At 45.1% G+C, this 18585-nt stretch overlaps 1 protein-coding gene across 4 annotated transcripts in view; it reads right to left on the bottom strand.

Moving 5' to 3' along the window:
• MAGI2 (membrane associated guanylate kinase, WW and PDZ domain containing 2) overlaps positions 1-18585 on the bottom strand; it is a 2816921-nt gene that overhangs the window by 114019 nt on the left and 2684317 nt on the right. For all 4 annotated transcript variants that reach the window (XM_086967329.1, XM_086967327.1, XM_086967326.1 and 1 more), the window contains one exon: positions 6445-6685. In XM_086967329.1, coding sequence (XP_086823455.1) covers positions 6445-6685 — 241 coding nt within the window. The remainder of the gene's footprint in view (positions 1-6444; positions 6686-18585) is intronic.

Genomic DNA, 18585 nt, shown 5'->3' on the forward strand with positions numbered 1-18585 from the left:
CGGTTCAAACAAGGTCTTCCAAGCACACTAAGTGTACACCCCCAGACCCCTCTCGAAGTAGTAAATCAAAGGGAATGCCGCCCCCTATTCGTGATAAACCAACAGCAATAGATAGAATGCTGCGCAAAGTGATAGGGGAAGTGGCAAACAAGATTGAGCGAACTGAGAGACGCCTCTCACTAACCCCCCAGATAGACCTAACAGCTTCGCAACAGGATGGGGACCTAGAAGTTCCAGCAGCCCCACTACACGCTTCACTAGACCCCGAGATAATTGGCATTCCCTGCGCACAAGGGGGGACCTCATTTGCACATGAGACATCCACAAGGGGGGAGACACCACAAACAGGCAAGAAAAGTAAAAACTGCAGTAAAAAAACTAGGCGAAAGAGGGCTATACACCCTGAGGTTCCGCTTGATAATTCCCACACAGAGGCAAGGGCACAGGGAGGGGGCGAGCCAGACCCACAAGTGCCCCCAATGTGGGTAGCCCAAATTATAACCGACCTACAGAACCATCTAGAGCAACTCATTGCTAACCAAACAAAACTAATTCTCAGTAGGCTGGATAAGGTATTAACTTTGGTGAAAACAGAGGGGCTGGGTGATGGCCCCAATCCCCCTCCCCCCCCATGTAACTTCACAGCGGGGGAGTCTATTATCATAAGCCCAGATACGCTACCAACAAGTCACCCCCCAAAAGGACAAAGTACCACTGCTATACGCCCCCGCCCCCCCCTAAGCACACAAACCCCATGCTCGTCCCAGGTTCCCGTGGGTCACTCCACTACTACTGGGGAGGCTTCCCGGGGAGCGTCAAAAGGCACCCATCAAGTCATGGTCCACAGACAATCTTCGCCTCCACCTGTGACCCGGTGTCAAGCTGAAAGACCAACCCCTAGGTCACCCACTAACGCGTCAGTATGTCTTAATTTACCCCCTGATGCAGCCCCATATGTAATCATTCTAACAGGTGTACTGGAGTTGAGACCAGACCAGATAGAGCCTTATGGTGAGCTCAAAAACAAAACCATGTTCTGGCTAAACAAGTGTAGGCCCCTAGTAGGCAATGAACAGGGGGAAATCTTGATGGTACGCAGGGTGAATTGGGTGGGAAGTAGGCCTAAGGATCACATCGGGATTGTGTGGTGGTAAACTTTCAGAACCAGCGTGTCGTTGACCAGATATTAAGGTGGGGTCCATCTACAGACTCGAGCAATATTAGATCTATGCCCTTGAGTTTCTTCTACCCTAGGGGAAATCATAACCTGGGGTGGGCTCAGGAGGGCCAAAGCAGTAGGGAGTGGAACCTGGTCGGGTGCAGTCGCAGACCCCAAAACGTTGCCCTGAGGAATCAAGGAGCGATATATTTACAGAATAGATTTGACCCCTTGGCGTCCTTGGAAGAACTGGATTGACTAAGGACAGACATAACCCCCAAGAAGAGACACGATAGGGAAAAGAGCCCTGAACCAGACAAGGTACAACTTACTCTCTCATACCGGTGCGAGGCATCACAGAGAGTGGTTGAACCATGTCCTATTACAATAGAGGGTCCACAAGCCAGGTCTGTAGCAGAAACAGAAACAAAGGGGTCGGATAGTATTGTGGCACGCACACAGCAATTAAAATCATATAGCTCAGCCGATCTGAAGGAAACCCCGGTTAATGACAGGAAAGTAAGATATAACCCCACCACACCCCTCGCAAGGAGGCCTGAAAGGCAAGATGGGTTAAAGCTGATATCCTGGAACATTGCAGGACTTGCAGCGAAATTCGAGGATCAGGAATGGAGGCAATATATCACTAGGGTTCACGTTATATGTCTTCAGGAGACCTGGGTGATCCACTGCAATCCTTTTTTTCTTGGAGGGGTTTAAGCGTTTCTCAGTGCCTGCCCAAAATCAGTTTCAGGGAGAGCTATGGGAGGGCTGACTATATATGTGGATCTACAGATAAAAGGGGTGTGGTCTAACCCTAACTGGCCATCACATAATATGCAAGCTCTGGGTTTACACTCAAAAGGTCAAACATTACCCTGATTAATTGGTATAATGCTGTGGGAGTCAACGGGAAGGGTACCACAATAAAAGAATTGGACACCCGCCTAAATGCCCAGTTGGCTGTAGGGAAGACGGCGGTAGCACCATCCCTAGTTCTATTAGGCGACTTCAATTGCCACTTGTGCCCGACCCTGAGACCTGTTAACAAGGACTGGTCCTGCTGCACAGTGGAGAAAGGCCCACACTTCTTACATTCCTCTGAAGGGATGGACTTATACAGGGTGTTGAAAAGCCATAGTCTGGTTCACACCATGGATCTTGTAGAATTGGGTAGTGGTGGGGATATTAATCCCACATTCAAGGGTAGAGGCTGTCGCTCCTATATTGATTACATAGTGGTCTCTAGTATATTTAAAGAATGGATCAAAGGGGCAGAAATAGAATTGAGCATATACCGTGACCACAACCCCCTCGTGTTGGATTTAAAAGGCCCGATCATTAAAGGCACGATCCGAGGGGTAGGCACTGTAGAGAGGGTAACAGACCAGGGGAGGCGACTTAGATGGTCCAAAGTAGATGGGGACACCTTTTATAAATCTCTAATGGCGAAAGGGGAAGACGCTTTTAATGTGTGTCTCGATCTATATCGAGGGGGTTGCAGTTGTAAACGCATTTGAGGAGATGGCGCACCTGATAGAAGGTTTATTAAAGACCACCAAGAACGGGAGATCAAACATCACCCCTAGATGGTTTGATAAAGACTGTTCACAAGCACATAAAGAGCTGAAATCTAGCTTAAAATCTTTCCCCAGGGATAAGCTATACATTGCCTAATGCAGGCTCGCATATAAAAAGGCATTAAAAAAACGGAAATATTGCCTCCAAACACAAGCTTGGGAGGACCTAAGGGAGGCTGCGGACAGAAGGGACCTGACAGAGTTCTGGAAAATCATAAACAAACCATGTTTCCAGGATTAAAATGCCCCAGAGATCTGTAATACAATCCTGCCAGAACAATGGTATTGCCATTTTAAAAATGTATACAATCACACTGGCGAAAGTAACGATGACGAGGGGCAAGGACTAAGATGGGCCGCAAGGATGGAGTTCAATTTGACAGAAGTAGAAGGTGCCATTCTAGGCCTATCAAAAAATAAAGCGCCCGGCCCAGATGGCATACCTCCTGATCTCTACCTAAGCAAAGTGAAGCTGTGGGTCCCTATTCTTACCTCCGCAATAATAGTCCCAATTTTCAAAAAAGGGAATAAGGACAACCCCCAGTGTTACCGCCCGATATCTCTGATCGACGTCACGGCAAAGGTGTTGGGCCGTGTTGTCCTTAATCGCCTTACAGAATGGGCGGACATGCATCAGATAATTACTGACACTCAATACGGGTTCAGGGAGGGAAGGTCAAGTACGGACCAATGCCTGAACCTTTACCTCCTGGTCGCTAAGTACACCATAGCCAGTAATGAGGCGGTTTACCTAGGGTTCATGGATCTCTCTGCTGCGTTTGATCATGTGAACAGAGAGAAGCTATGGGCCCTGATGATAAGCCTAGGGGTGGACCTTGATTTAGTTAATATACTTAAAGCCTTGCATTGGAACACTACTACTTCAGTGCGCTTTAACTCAGATGGAGGTATCACATCATCGTTTCCATGCAATAGTGGGGTTCGCCAGGGCTGCATCTTAGCTCCTTGTTTGTTCTCCATTTACATTAATAATTTAGATAGAGAATTAGGTAAATTAGGAGTAGATTGCCCCCAAGTAGTCAGCCGCCCGGTTCCCGTCCTGCTTTACGCGGACGACGCTGTGTTGTTAGCCCGGACCCCCATGGGGCTTCAGAGGCTGATCGACGGGTTTGTCGGCTTCATGAACACACTAGACCTATCCGCGAATGTGGACAAGTCTTATGTCATGCTGACAAGATAGGTACCCACAAAATAGGGGAGGTTCAGTCCTTTTCCTATTTAGGCCTATTATTTGATGGGCTGTTAAATTTCAAACTCCTTGTGGAAAAACACCGTTCAAAACTGGTGGCCTCAACCGGGGCAATAATGAATTACGGTTGCAGGCAGGGAAGGTGGTTACCGGAACAAGTCATTAACTTGTACAGATCAATCTGCTGTGCTAAAGTAGCCTACGGGGCAGAAGTTTGGGGCTTCGCAAACATCCAACAGCTACAGACAGAGGAAAATAAATACTTTAGAAGGGTACTTGAAACCCCACACAGTATCCCTGCCTATATCATATACGAAGAACTAGGAGGGGCTTATATTGAAGACCAAATCAAGTTCAGGCCGCTTACGGCCTGGGTGAAGATCTGGACTAACGCCGAGGGAAGGTTTAAGCAGACAAATTATTACAGATTGCCTGAAAAGAGACAAAGGAATGTGTATCCCTTGGTTAAAATATGTAAAGGGCACACTTGAGGGTATTGGCTGTAAGAACCTTTTTATTTACCCTGAAGTCATTACTACCCAAGATAAACAGAGAGTTAACAAAATGTTTGGGGAACGAGCAACTGCAAGTAGGGCGGCCACTAAAGAATGTAAACCTACAGTTGCTGCCTACAGATTATTGAAAACTGAGAATAGAATGGACCCCTATCTTGCACTCAAACATAATGCACAGGATAGATTTTTTATGACCCGTTTTTAGGCTCAGCCTTTTACATCATATACTGGCTGATCCCCCAGGTTTTACTCTAACCGTTGAGCCGAAGGGTACCTACGGCTGCGACAATAGGTCTCCGCAGGATACCCTTCATTTTGTTTTATTATGTTCATTTTATACACTACCTAGGCACAAGTTCCTGGTGGGAATCTTGAAAAGAGCAAAGTTCAAACAGGCCAAGGTAGCTCTATTGTTCCTGCGAAAGGCTAATGATGCTTATACTCTGTTTTGTATTATGAACTTTATTAAGATGGCGGTCAGGATAAGGAACTTGAGAGGGAGGAGCTGATTGCATTGTTCGTTAATTGATTGAGCCTTGGTTAATGAATTGTATTTGAAGACTTTTTTAACAGTTTTTATGTACTTTTATGGTATTTTTTAAATGCCGAATAAAGAAATATTTGATTTGATTTGACTTGAAACAGCCAAATCCTCATTAGTAAAAGTGTAAAGAGAGCACTGTGCTTTCTATTTGTACTTCTTGTCTATGAATAGTTCCTGAACTTTCCCATTTTATCGGTATTTGAGATATTTTTTGAGTCAATTCACAGAGGCGAGTTCTAAAACACCTTTGCAAATAGGCCTAAAAATGTTACAATTTTTCTTTGGGTCGACTCTATACAGCTTATCGGTCATGACCAAAGAAAATTCGACATGGTTTCCTATATACCAGACATAACTTTAACTTTCCCTCATCTCTGCTTCAAGCAGAGGTTTGCTAGATTCCAAAAAGCCATGGTCAACTCTCTATAAAACTCTTCAATAAAAAAAATACAATAACGCATTCGTTAATGAATAGAAAATATATAAATAAGTAAATAACCTAGTTTTTCCATGGTGAACAGTCACAATCAACAGCACTACACCATTTACTAACCGCTCAACACATGCTATGCTAATGTTCCCAAACTCTAGTGATAGAAAAAGGAAAGACAATAATATCACATTGGAAGAAAAATAAAGTTAGGTTATGTGGAAAATTAACAGGAAGGTTTGCCAGAGAGGCGGGCCTAAAACCCTTACAAAATGTGTACTGTCTCCCGAGAAAGTAATTACTGTAATACTTAAAAGGCTACATGCTGAAGGTGCCCATAACTGCACCATCATATAATATATATTATTTGTGGCTGACTCAATACTAAGAATGGTGGAAACCAACAGGGTAATGCCGGAAGACTAGGCTGGGATGTTCAATCATCAAAAAGCAGAAAGTGTGTATGGTATTGGACTTTACGGATATTACATAGCATTTACATGATAGATGGAAATGCTTGACTCAATATCCCACACAATTGTAATTGTCATCAAGAATTATGTGAGCCATCACTATGAACATTTCTTGCAGCTTTAACAAGAGTGCAGGGCTGGACTGGCCGTAGCTGGCAACAGGCATTTCCCTGATGGGCCGGAGGGGTGGGCCTGGTTTTGCAGCAGTGGGGGCCAGTTTTGACACTAGGGATTGGTTTTGCAGCAGTACTGCAATATCGTCCCCCTGTAACACAATAAAAACGGTAGCAGTGCTCACATCTTGAACTTTTCAGTCCTACAACCCCAGCTCCCCTCTACACCCGGGTGGGTCGAGTGGAATTGCCAGGGTTGGTTTCTCTTCTCAGTCCGGACGTGCAAGTCTGTATGCTCATAAATTATTTGTGCCTCTATTAAATCTTATCACACAATTCATATTTTAAAATAAAACTCATAATAATGAAAACTTCCTTTACTTTGTATGCTTTATGTAAGTTGATGCATTGCATTCCTACCTGGAACTGCCGGTAATCAGGTAGTGGATATTGCCTAGTGTCGGGGGAGTGCTGCCTATAATCTATCAGAGGGGGTTGCCGGTAGTCCAAGGGTGGCGGCTGCTGATAGTCCACAACTGGTGGATGCCTGTAGTCCACTGGAGGCTGTCGATAGTCTGCAGATGGCTGCCTGTAGTCTGTAAAAGGAGGTTGCCGAATGTCTGGCTTCACATCTTGCCTTGCTTTTACTTCTGACCTGTAACTAAACAGAAATTAATTGTTGTATAAATTAAAATGTACAGAAAAAATGAAAAAAAGAATATAACAAGTAAGAATTTTGCTAATTTATTTGGTGTGAGTCAAAACCTCTCAGTCAGGACAGTCATATCAATTTGTAGTATGCAAACAACTGTGAAAGAAAATTAGTACAAGGAATATTAAGAACATTTGGGAAGAGTTGGAAATTGAGTTACTACTTGCCTGGGTAACCCTACTTAAGCAGCAACCACAATCTCTGTCAGGGTGAAACACAAGCAAATACAGAATTAACCTGTGCTTAACCCTCTGAAAAGCAGTCAGGCTTAACTTAGAGGCAACTTGCAAAGTATTGAGGCAGCACATCAAACAGTAATAACGTAAAAACACAACACCAGAAGAATTCCATACCAATTTAGAAAAATAGACTAAAATGTAATATATTATTTGATACAAAAACATCAAAAATCCAATTAGTGAAAATTGATATGGAAATTCGAAATCCTAAGTAAGAATAGTGACTAAAAGGGTCCGTCAACTTTGCTACATGGAGGGACTACCAAACCCAGAGCCCCTTGGAGCAAGGAGAAACCCTGAACCATTGCTGTCACCTGTGTCAAGCGCTTTTAAGTGCATTTTCAGTTCTGCAGCTCAGGAAGCGCTGGCAGACCCTTGTGCGGCTGCCTGTGCCCGGATTATGCCGGGATGTCCCCCATCTTGGTCCTTCCCTTTCAAAAGTGAAGGATGACACATTCTTTGGAGCCCAGCCCTGAGCAGTACCAGGATACAGTGGGAGGTAAGAAACTAAACTATGGTGAAACTCAAACCTGGTGGGGATGCTGTATCAGTATGCTCCCCTATCACCATAGAATACATGCTCGAAAGGGCTTTTGGGACTGTGGCTGGTATAATTGAATTAACTCAATGCAGAATCTCTGTAGATTCTGGAGTGCCACTTTCCCAATCTCCTGGTGTCACTGAGAGTTTAATCGTGAGCCCCTGCTTAACGTTAGGAACCAACAAATAGTGAATGAAGAGTCAGTTTAGATATATCCTGAAAATTATGTTGATTTTGCAGCAGCCATTATTGGAACTGATTCAGGTGGCTTGAAAGACTTGCAAGTGCTGCGATCATCAAAGCCCATCCTAGAGGCTAAACAGAATAGGCAACCAGGTAAAAATGTGGTGGCTAAATGGAAGCAGCCCCTGTACCCAGAGTAATAATGCAATGGTTTTCTTGATTCAGCCTTCAACGACTCCCTCAGTACCTATGCTATCTTCTACCACCCAGACTTGGGATCTCCTACCAGCCAGACTTGTGATCCCTTGCCACAGGTCTCTCTCCTACTGGATGCCTACAGTGCCAAACTCAATACTTTCTTGAGGCTAAACTTGGACCCTTGACAGATCATCTAGGCTGACTTGAATGTTTGTTAGATGCTTAAGCCCACGGCTACTGAACTTTGAAAGAATAAGGGTTAATGGACCATCCACCACCAATGTTAATATGTGTTCCCAACCCCAGACTGTTTTACTAAGTCACGCCCCAGCATCAATTAACTCATCAACTTAGACTGTTGTAAGCCCCGCTATGGCTCACTGTAAAGATATCCATAGCCTCCCTCCGGCAGTCTGCCTATACGTACTAATTTTGGCTGGGGCCCCACCCCTGAGATTCACCTTCAACCTACAACTGATGATCTAAAGTTGGTGTGGAGGTTGAAAATTCTGCCCAATTCTTTAATATAATAATTGGGGCAAACAAGGAGCTGGTGATTACGTGCCTGTCCATAGAGGCTCAAGGCTCACAGATGGTGGGGGCATTTACAGAGCTATGTTCTAGGATTAGGGAAGATCTATTAAAATTGGCAAATCCCGCACGTGATACCCCAAGGTGGTTCAACTCTGAGTGCTCAGCATCAAACAGGGCCCTCTTTACTGCGTTAACATCCAAACCTAGGGACCCTGGTCTGGTACCTCTGCCTGCCTAAACAATATAAACAAATAACTAATAAACGCTGGCAGGAACTTGATGTATCACGCTGGAAAATATGATCACAACCATCACAGCAGGGTAATGGCAAGCTATCTTGGTCCACTCTATTCAAACACAAATGCAATATAAGGGTACCCAGTACTATCTCCTGTCATTTTGTTAGCAAGTGGGAGTAACACTATGGGTACATTTATGCAGCCCCCTTCTCAAAAATTTTCCCAGTTGACCCATGTCTAGTATCATGCATCCACACTACCTTTCCAGAAGTTGAGGATGCCATCACTCAAAGCACTGGTGGTAAGGAACTTGACCCGGACGGGGTAATTATTGATTTGATATAATGATATATTCCCTTCTGGGCTTGTCTTAGTGTCTTCAATAGCCTTGCACACTCACCGCGCCTAGCACATGGAGAATGTCAATCATAGTTCATATTTGTAAAAAAGGGGATCTCTCACTTCTGTGTTAATATAGTCCAATCTCCCTCATAGACACTACAGCAAAAACATTGGGCCAAGGTATTTACAGGATTATGGAATGGGTGAGTGCTGAGTCAGTACTATAAGGCTACCAATGTGGGTGCAGGCCCAAATGACATCTGAGCAATGTCTTAATCTTAACCTAGTGCTAGGGAAATACACAATGGTCAAGAAAACTCCCCTCTACCTAGCATTTATGGATTTGTCATTGGACTTCGACTGTGTGAACAGGGCCAAACTGTGGCAAATTCTCAACAAATGGAGCTTAAACATAATGCTTGTTCATGTCCTTCCCCATTTGCATGAGGGAATGAGGGCAAGAGTCTGCATTAACCAACAAGGGGAGGTGTCGGTTGACATACATATCCATCACGTAGTGAGACATGGATATGTGCTGGCCACTCTCTTATTTATTCCATATATTAATTATTTCCAATCTTCACTTTTATGTGCCACACCAGACGTGCCATTATAAAACGAAAACCTGTTCCAGCATTACTGTATGCGGTTGACACAGTGCTCATGGCATGCACTCCCAGGGTACTGAGTCAGCTACTATACTCTTTTGTTGATTTTATGGCCTCCTTTGACCTTCAGACTAACTTTACTAAGTCTCATGTTATGTACTGTGGAACTAAGTGTTGATCTATGTCATCCATGGCAATTGGCTCGAACCTTCTGACCAGTTACAGTACCTTTCCTTAACTGGGCAAATATTTTTCTACCCAAATGTTATGGTCTCCTATATCACACACCGTACCATGAAATTTGCCATGGCCAAGGGGTCTTTATGCAGTATCCCCCAACCCTTGGGTGGTGGATCCCTTGTTTTGTTATTACAAATATGAAAATCCCGGTGTCTACAAATTGCCATGCATGATGTTGGTGTACGGGGAATCTCCAACTGCATGGCCATCCCATGGGAAGAAAACAGATTTCTAAGGAAGGCTTTATCAGTGCCTCTGTCTGCTTCCCATTTTATTTGTTATAAGGAACTTGGGCTATCTTACCTTGAAGATCTGATCTGGGTGTGACATGTTTTGGTGAGGCTCTTGATTTGGAAGAACCTTGAGACTGCCCTAACCAGAGAAATATTAATAGATTGCCTTTTTCTGGATAGAGGGCTACAAATCCATTGGCTTTCTTACATCAAAACTGAATATTGTAGAATTGGGATACAGTTCATGAGTTAGCAAAAGTAAGAGGAAAAGGGCTGAAGCATTTTATAACCTCGAGGAGACATCGCGGTTAAAGGATCTGATAAGAAACCCACTATGATTAGATATCTTGAATTGAGGGATTCAGACTACACTAACAACTCCATCTGGATTGCTTGCAACCGATGGGAGAGCTCCCTATTATTCTGTTTCGCATCCGATACTGTCAAATAGTTGCTCTGTTTTTCCATGGGTCCTACACACGATCTGGAATCTATACCTTGAACATGTGCCGATTTATCTGGTCAAATGATGCTCCATATTACTTCCTTCTGTAAATTTTAAGCACAGTATACCAGATTTCCTTTAATCCCTCTTTTAAGAAAATATTATTGAAATATTGGCCAATGCTTTTAGATTTTTATAACTTTAAGACAATGAAGAAGTTATTTTGCACATAGTTCCCTTTTTAAAATCCGCTGTGCATGCACGTAGGTCAATGCGCCTCTAAACATGTTGCTGTTATTATGTTGTTATGTATTTTTCATTTATTTTATATTTTATGTATTTACGTCTTCAATGCATTTTGAACTGTTTATTGTTTCTTTGCAATGTAATTCACTGTCATGGGTGCTGTAAAGTTTTTAAAGCAAAAAACGTGTTTGTTGAGAAGAGGTACGGATTTTCAGGAAGTTCTCAGGTAATAAGCATTGCACAGCACGAGACTGCAGGGTTTGGGGCTGTACTCGGGAGTATTATTTCTCTGTAGCTGAAAATCATGCATAGGCCTTCGTAAATAATTCCAACAACAAACTTTGTAGTGTCCTTGTGCCTTTGTTTACTAAATAGTTCTTGTCTTAGATTTTCTTTTTTGTAAACTGTTAGAGGGACAATCTGACGCTGATCGACGGATGTTCGGTCATAAAGCAGTATGTCAGCGACATGCTCGAAGCAATTAATGTGCACTTGTATCAGGCTTCAAGGGACCTTGTCAAGTTTTCGCAACAACAACTTAAGGATCTGACAAGTGCTTTAGTTGAGTGTAACATTTCGCAATATGATTATAGTCTTTGTTTTATCATTTCTGTAATGATAGGGCACCAAGAGGCTTCAGTGTAAAGTGCACTGTACAAATACAGAAACATAGAACTATTGAACTTTATTCTAGTTACTTAAGGAGAATCTGTTAGTGAAATATGTATGTTGCTATTTTTTAAATTGGCTTTTAATCAAAGACAGTATGCAAGATGTACGGGGAATTCCCTTTTTATGCAAAAATCAATTTAAAGTTATCATACACGAAGGAGTAAAGTCTCTTTCACTAAAATTAGTTATAAATGGTGAGGAAGAGCTCTGTGTCACTTCCCACAGTGTCACTGAACTACTCCACTGCATCACTTCCCTCTATGCTCACTACTCCACTGCACCACTGCACTCTTCATCACTGCACTCTTTGCTACTGCACTCTACAGCACTCCAGTCTAGGCCGCTCCACTCTGCACCACTCAGCACTATGCCACTATACTCAGCAACAATGCACCCTAAGCCACTGCACTTTGAGCACTGCAGTCCATCAAGTGCACTCTATGCCAATCACCTCTACTCTACTCTAATCTACTCCGCACAACTGCACACAACGCTACTGCACTCTAGGCCACTGAACTCTACCCTGCACCACTATACTTTAACGGTCACCACTCCTGTCTACCGTGCACCTCTCAACTCTGAGCCCCTGCACGCTACACCCCTGTAATCTATGCTGCACCTACTCTGCGCTACTCGACTCTACTCGCACCACTCTTCTGTATGCTACTGCACGTTACTCTAAACACTGAAAGCTACACCACTGAGCTCCATGCCAATCGACTCTACATCACTTTACTCAACACCAATGCACTCTATGCCACTGCACTTTACGCCAATCAACTCTGTGCCGCTGCACTCTACACCACTGTACTCTACTCTGCAGTACTGCACTCTGTGCCACTACACTCTACACCACTCTATTATTGCACTCTATGTCACTGAGTTCTATGTTACTCTATTCTACTCTGCCCACCCCTGTACTCTCTGTGACTACTCCACTCACACCACTGTTCTCTATGACACTCTACTCTGCAACACTGCACTCTTGGCCACTAAACTCTAAGCCACTGCACTCTATTCCACTGCATTCTACACTGCACCACTCTACTGCTGTTAATGCATGCTAAGCCACTACACCCTATGTCTCTACACTCTAGTCTGCACCACTCAACTCTATGCCAATGCACTCTACCCCACTCTGTTCTACAAGGCACCACTGCACTATTCACCACTGCACTCTACACCACTCTAGTGTAGGCCACTCCACTTCACTCTATGTTACACCAATCCACTCTGTAACACTCCACTGTATGAGACCCTACTCTGCAATACTGCACTCCATGTCACTCCCCTCTACTCCAATGCACTCTGCTCTGTACTACACCATGTCAGTGCACTCTACTGTGGAAAACGAGCCCATAATCCTACCGATGCCCAGGCCGCTGGCGCAAACCGCCATTTAGTTTCCATGTTGAATAGTTACCAAAATAAAGAGACGGGCGCTGGAAGCAGGAATCAAGAACAGAGTTTATTTCTCATGAGGAGAGCCAGTCATTTCGGACACGAAACACAGTGTCTTTCGGGAGGTGCTCTAACAAGTGAGCTGAGACTCTTGGTTTTATACCTTACAGAACACTCAATAACACAATCAGGGCTGTATGACGCAAGAGAAGGACATCCCTATAATCCTCGTGGTGATCCTACCCCACATGTGTTCACAATGGGGACCCTTGACCTGCTGATAAGAGGGGAGGGCAATCACGCAGCTGAGTGTTCCGTCAACTGTTTAGGATGTGTGCGCCTGATCATAGCCCAGGGGGTGGGGTGGCTAGGATCAATAGTGGCATACAATAAGGGCAGTAAATGGTATCTCCTGACTCAGGCGATGGCCTCGGACATGTGTGGTCAGCCGGACTCGGGGGAAGGGGTTATCAAAGGAGTGATATTCATGCCGCGTGGACAGTCGAGCGCGGAGGGAAGGCTTGTCAACAGAGGGGCATTCATGGAAGGGGAGGAGGCGTTGGTCAGGCGCGGCCGTGACTCTCAAGGACAGGGTCTTGCAAGAGAAAAAGGTTTATGACTTGCCCACGTGAGGAGAAGGGAGGGGTAGCCAGGGTGGACACAGGGACAGGGTCACACAGAGAGAGAGAGAGAGATCTTATGACCCGTACATGAGAGAGCGGGGGCAGTCAGGTGCAGCTGGGGAGGGCAACGTCAGCGAAGGCGAAGGATGCTTCTCCAAGAAGGGATGGGGGGGTTTTGTGCGAGTCAAGTGGGAGAGTTGCCTTTCACAGCGGGGTCGCGCAGAGGGAGAGGGTTTCATGGTCTATGTATGGGAGAGGGGGGGTTAAGATACGCGCAGAAGGGAAACCGGGGATCCTAATGGGTAAAAAGGGTCATGGTGCCTAAACTGGCTGTACATATGCATAGGGGTACGGGCTCTTACTGGCAGAGTGATACGGTCAATAGTTTACGGTATTCATGGTGCTCACAGGGAGAGAAGTGGGAGAAGAAGGGGAATGAATGCTGTCTATGTACATCAATTTCTTCAACTTTCACAGTCGCCCCTTTTTACATAGCAGCAGTCATATTTGCAATTGATGGGTTTACAGGCAGACAGGCATCGTTGATGAATTAGCGTCTTGTCGATACTAACATTTGGCGTACAATCATAGACAGTTAAGGTGATGGGCAGAATGCAGTACATAGAAAATTACATTTCATTGAGTTCCTAACAATTTAAACGCACTACATAGCAAAAATCTTTCTGACTTAGAAAAATGTGACCAATGAACAGTTTTGACCAGGTAGTTGAGAGCGGAATTCAGTTCAATATGCAAGATCTCTTCGTCCCAGTGTCTTTTTATCAGCGAGCCATCACTGGTAGGCTCTAGTCCGTGTACTTTCGTTGGCGCTGTTGAGCACCGGCGGTGGAGCTATAGGTCCAGCTCGGTTCTATCCTTACGCGTTGCAGGGTGCGGTCAGTCCTCTGCTGTTAGACCACAGTCCTGTTTCCTAAACAATCCGGTTGGTGGCGCCTTATGCTCGGCACCCATAGTTCTATGGCAGCACCCTATTCCCAGCGGAATGCTGTTCTTTCCCTTGGCAAAAAGTCACGTGGAAAAGAGGGTGAGTGTGGTTCAAATAGTCGATAGGAGAGAGAGCGGAGTTGGGTCAGAGTTCCTGGGACACACAAAAGGGACCAAGGGAGCAAAGGATAACAAGCAGGCAGGCCCATCAATCGGGCCCAAAGAAGGGGGACGGAGACTCCAGGCACACGTGGGTTAGCAGACGGAGGGCTTTAAGGCGGCCCATCATTTTTCATTTTCCACGTTGAAATTGCGGTCTCGTCCCGTATCCTGTTGCTCTGTGGCTCCACCTTTGGTCGAGGTCATACGTGTCCCAAGATCCGCAGTCAGGCTGTACGTCACATCTGACCCATCTCCTTCGGTGATCGTGAATCTTTGAATAGGTACAAGACAAGATTTCAGTGAAATGACAAAAGAAGACATCTACGCACGTGAGCTCCTCCCTCAAGTCTATGCATTTGGGAGATACGCTCATTGGTCACAGTCAGAGGTCCTATTACCAAGCAGTGCATGTGTCAGCATTCCTACTGAGTTTATAGCAGGTTTAATCATCGTCCTATTTATAGCTCAAGTGAGGATAAATAATATTCCCATCAATTGTGCATTACATCATATTCAACATTATGAAACATTTCCCTCCAGGACTGGCTAACCTTTTCAAACAGGGCGGGGGTGTCATTATCGAGAGTCAGGCAAATTAACATTTTCTCGAGGGTCAACAGTTACTCATGGTCATCGTGCTTATCTCCGAGACAGCAACCGGGTTCTATCAAAAATTGGGGCGGGGATGCTTCGGGCGCTCGCGCTTGGGTGCAAAAGGGGATGGGGCAATCTGGGCATTGGAGGTCAATCTAGACGTTGGCGTTCGTCTCTGAAGAACAGACATAAGGTGCCATTGACATACAGCTCCCCTATAAATGGCCAGATTTGGGGGACTTTAGTCGTCTTACCTGTCCTTTCCTTCTCAGCCAATTTAAGTTCGTTCATTTTACAGAAAGGAGAGGTAGTAATATGGCGATATTCAATCATTTTAGTTTCGGCCAATTTCGCTGAACGCCTTTTCGTTCAATACGTATCAAATCAGACTGGTGCCGGTGGGGCACAATTTTACCAAAAAGAGGGAGGAAAGAATAGGGAGACTCTCATAGAGAGTGAGAGTCGTCCGCAATCTAAACGAGCCATTCGGTACACGTATGACATGTAGGGAGAGAGATACGGGGGTGGAGAGAGAGAGGGAGAGAGACGTGTACAAAAATAGGTCATTTAGTGCGCTCACAACACGGAACAGCAAAGGTCAGGTGACATGCAGATACAGACAGAGGGAAGACATAAATTCATACATTACACACACACAAACTCAGACAGGGAAGACAGCACATGCATTACACATATATAAGACATTTCACGACAAGACAGGAAACAACAGGTGGCCAACAAAAATTCGTATTATATCCTACGTATCTTTACTATCCTATTTATCTACGTGTTTAGCTCTTTCTACCCTTCCCCCCTTTTCCTCTCGCTTGTCATGTCTGCGAGCGTTCCCACTTGCCAATACTCACACCTCGGTTGGTCGATCAGAAATTAACCTGGTCGTGCTAGTTACCCACGGTTGGATTTTAAGCCATTTTTCTGTTCCCTCCTTTGGCGGGAAGTTCTCCAGGCTGAGGCAACGGCAAGCATTGATCGGGAGAACAGTCGGACAGCTTGGCTATATCTATAAAAAGTGTGAGAAAGGGGGTAGTGCATTTTGAACATCAGCAGCATCTCTAACTTCCTAGACGGGTGGTGCCGTGGCAACCCTTACCCGTATAATTTTCTTTGTCCTTTCCCTACCTAGTCAAACGTCCAGTTACATTATTTAACAGGTCATTTCTAGTCAATTTTCCGTCATTCAGTACCTGTCCAGTTCCTATGTCAGTCCATCCTCTCAGTCGCTATGTTCTAAGGAGGAACAGTCATGTTAAGCCTACGTTTTTTTTTTTTTTTTTTTTTTTTTTTTTTAAACTTATCGTTATAACGACTAAACACTAATTCCCTTTTTCCCTTTTTCGTCGGTGGTCCAACCGTCGCTCTTCCACACTTCAGTCGACGTTCTGACGTGACCTGCAGAAGGGAGGAAAAGAAGGGGTGGGGGGGCAGCATTCAAAGCACGTCATCATGCAGTAATCCGAAAATGCCTTTACTTACCGCTTACTCGACCTTATCTCCACGTACCGTCTTTCTTTACCATCTCGGCGTTTAAGCCCAGAGGGACCAGTGGTGTCAGATAGATAATCATTGACGATCTGCGTATCTACATGAGCTACTTGGTCGTAACCCTCTTTTTATCGGGTGCAAGGGTGGCGGTCAGATGGCATTTCTGTGGTGTCATTTTAAGGGTGTCTGAAACACCTTTCCGGCTGCTTGTGACACATAATGTAGCTGCTAAATATCTGATCCCTTCTGATCTACATCCTTCATCATACTTATTCTTCGCTCACAGTAGTAAGACATCCAAAACTCATTAATGCAACTGCTACAACCATGCTTTCTTTTCCAAAATACTTTTAATAAAAAGTGCTGATGTGCAAATACAGGCCTGCAACTCGGTGGACCGGCTGCAAAGCAGATTGAAACTGTACATAAGAAGAACGAAATTGGTGGCAGTTCATTGCATAAAGTGCAGCAGTGCAATAAAATCGCATTAAACTTCCCTATAGAGCAAGCATGATGCATGTCAGTAATTCATCTTTAATAAATTCATAAATTCATTATCCAAGTTCATTCGTTACCTAAATTGCACCAATTCATTTTCCAACTTATAATTAGTACCCACCCTAAGTCAGTTCATCGTCCAAGCACATACTCAATAACCTTCATATCTACTTTCATTATCCAAAAAAAAACTGCGTATATATCTCGGGACAAAAGGCTGCGCAATCAGGGTGCAACAAAGTTTATTCAAAACGTTCCATTTTGTGTCGGCGCCATTTTTGGGTGGGGTCAGGCAAGTTCCAGCACAGTCAGAATGTCTCCAATGATTCGTGGTTGGACCGGGGCCTTTCGTTGGAAGTTCAAAAAGTTTTGTGCAATGTGGTAACAGTCTAACAATATGGACCATCAATCAAAGAGTGGGGAGGGCGGCAACAATTTTCCTACCGGATCACTCTGGTGTTCCACCGGAACTGAACAAGTCTGTACCTTGGCTGTATTTTAGCCATTTCCAAACTGAGGCTGGCGCCGGCAGGAGTGCGCCGATGTCGCGGTTCCCAGTGAGGGGGACGGGGGCGCCCATGCGGAGGGATCGGGGTGCCCCCCGGTTCTTATAGAATCTTCAAGGTTGAGGAGAAGAACAGACATGGGGCGTGCGCCCGTCCAGGGCAGAAGACCGCTTTTTGATGTTGACCCTCTTTAAGTAAGAGCATTGGGGTGTCGCTGGAAGCCTCCACCTGGAGGGAGGTGGGGGAGGCTCGTTCGCGTCACCTCCCCCTTCCAGCGACCCCGTGCCGTTCCTCGGCTCCGTCGCTTCGATATTGGCCGTGCCAGCCATTGAAGATGGGGGGGGGGGTCGGTGGCTGCGGCAAGACATCCCCCCCCCGTGGCCTGCAGGGCAGCAGGAGAGAAGGAGAGGACTCTGCCATTCTTTGGACCGCCTGCCCAACATCATCTCCTCCTGACCGTGGCCAGGCGGGCCCCTCGTGCCTCGAGGCCTCGCCTTCCGGATGGGCGTAACCGCAGACCTGTTGCACTTCGGGAGCTTCCGGAATGGGGGTAGGTACCTATTGAATTGTTTCTATCTCATGTGACCGTTATTTTGGGCGTGGCGGGCAATGAGGCAGACATGTTGGGAGCAGGAATAGGCAGTGAAGCCTAGCTACCTCGTGGCTATTTTTTGCTGTCAAACTTTTCGCCATTTCATATTTCTTATTACGCACTATTTCTAATGTTTCTTATTTTTAGTGAAGTCAAAAGCTCATCAGGGGGTTACTCACTTAGCCTGATTTCTTTTTATTATTTTTCTTTCTCTTCCTTAGCGTGTTTCGAGCTAAAGTTTTCTGTTAGTAGGGAACGGTGATCACTTCATATTTTTATGTGTCCTTTTCACTAGGGGGTACCTC

Source organism: Lissotriton vulgaris, chromosome 1_1 (assembly GCF_964263255.1).
Source record: "Lissotriton vulgaris chromosome 1_1, aLisVul1.2, whole genome shotgun sequence".
In the NCBI taxonomy this organism is placed as follows: Eukaryota; Metazoa; Chordata; class Amphibia; order Caudata; family Salamandridae; genus Lissotriton; species Lissotriton vulgaris.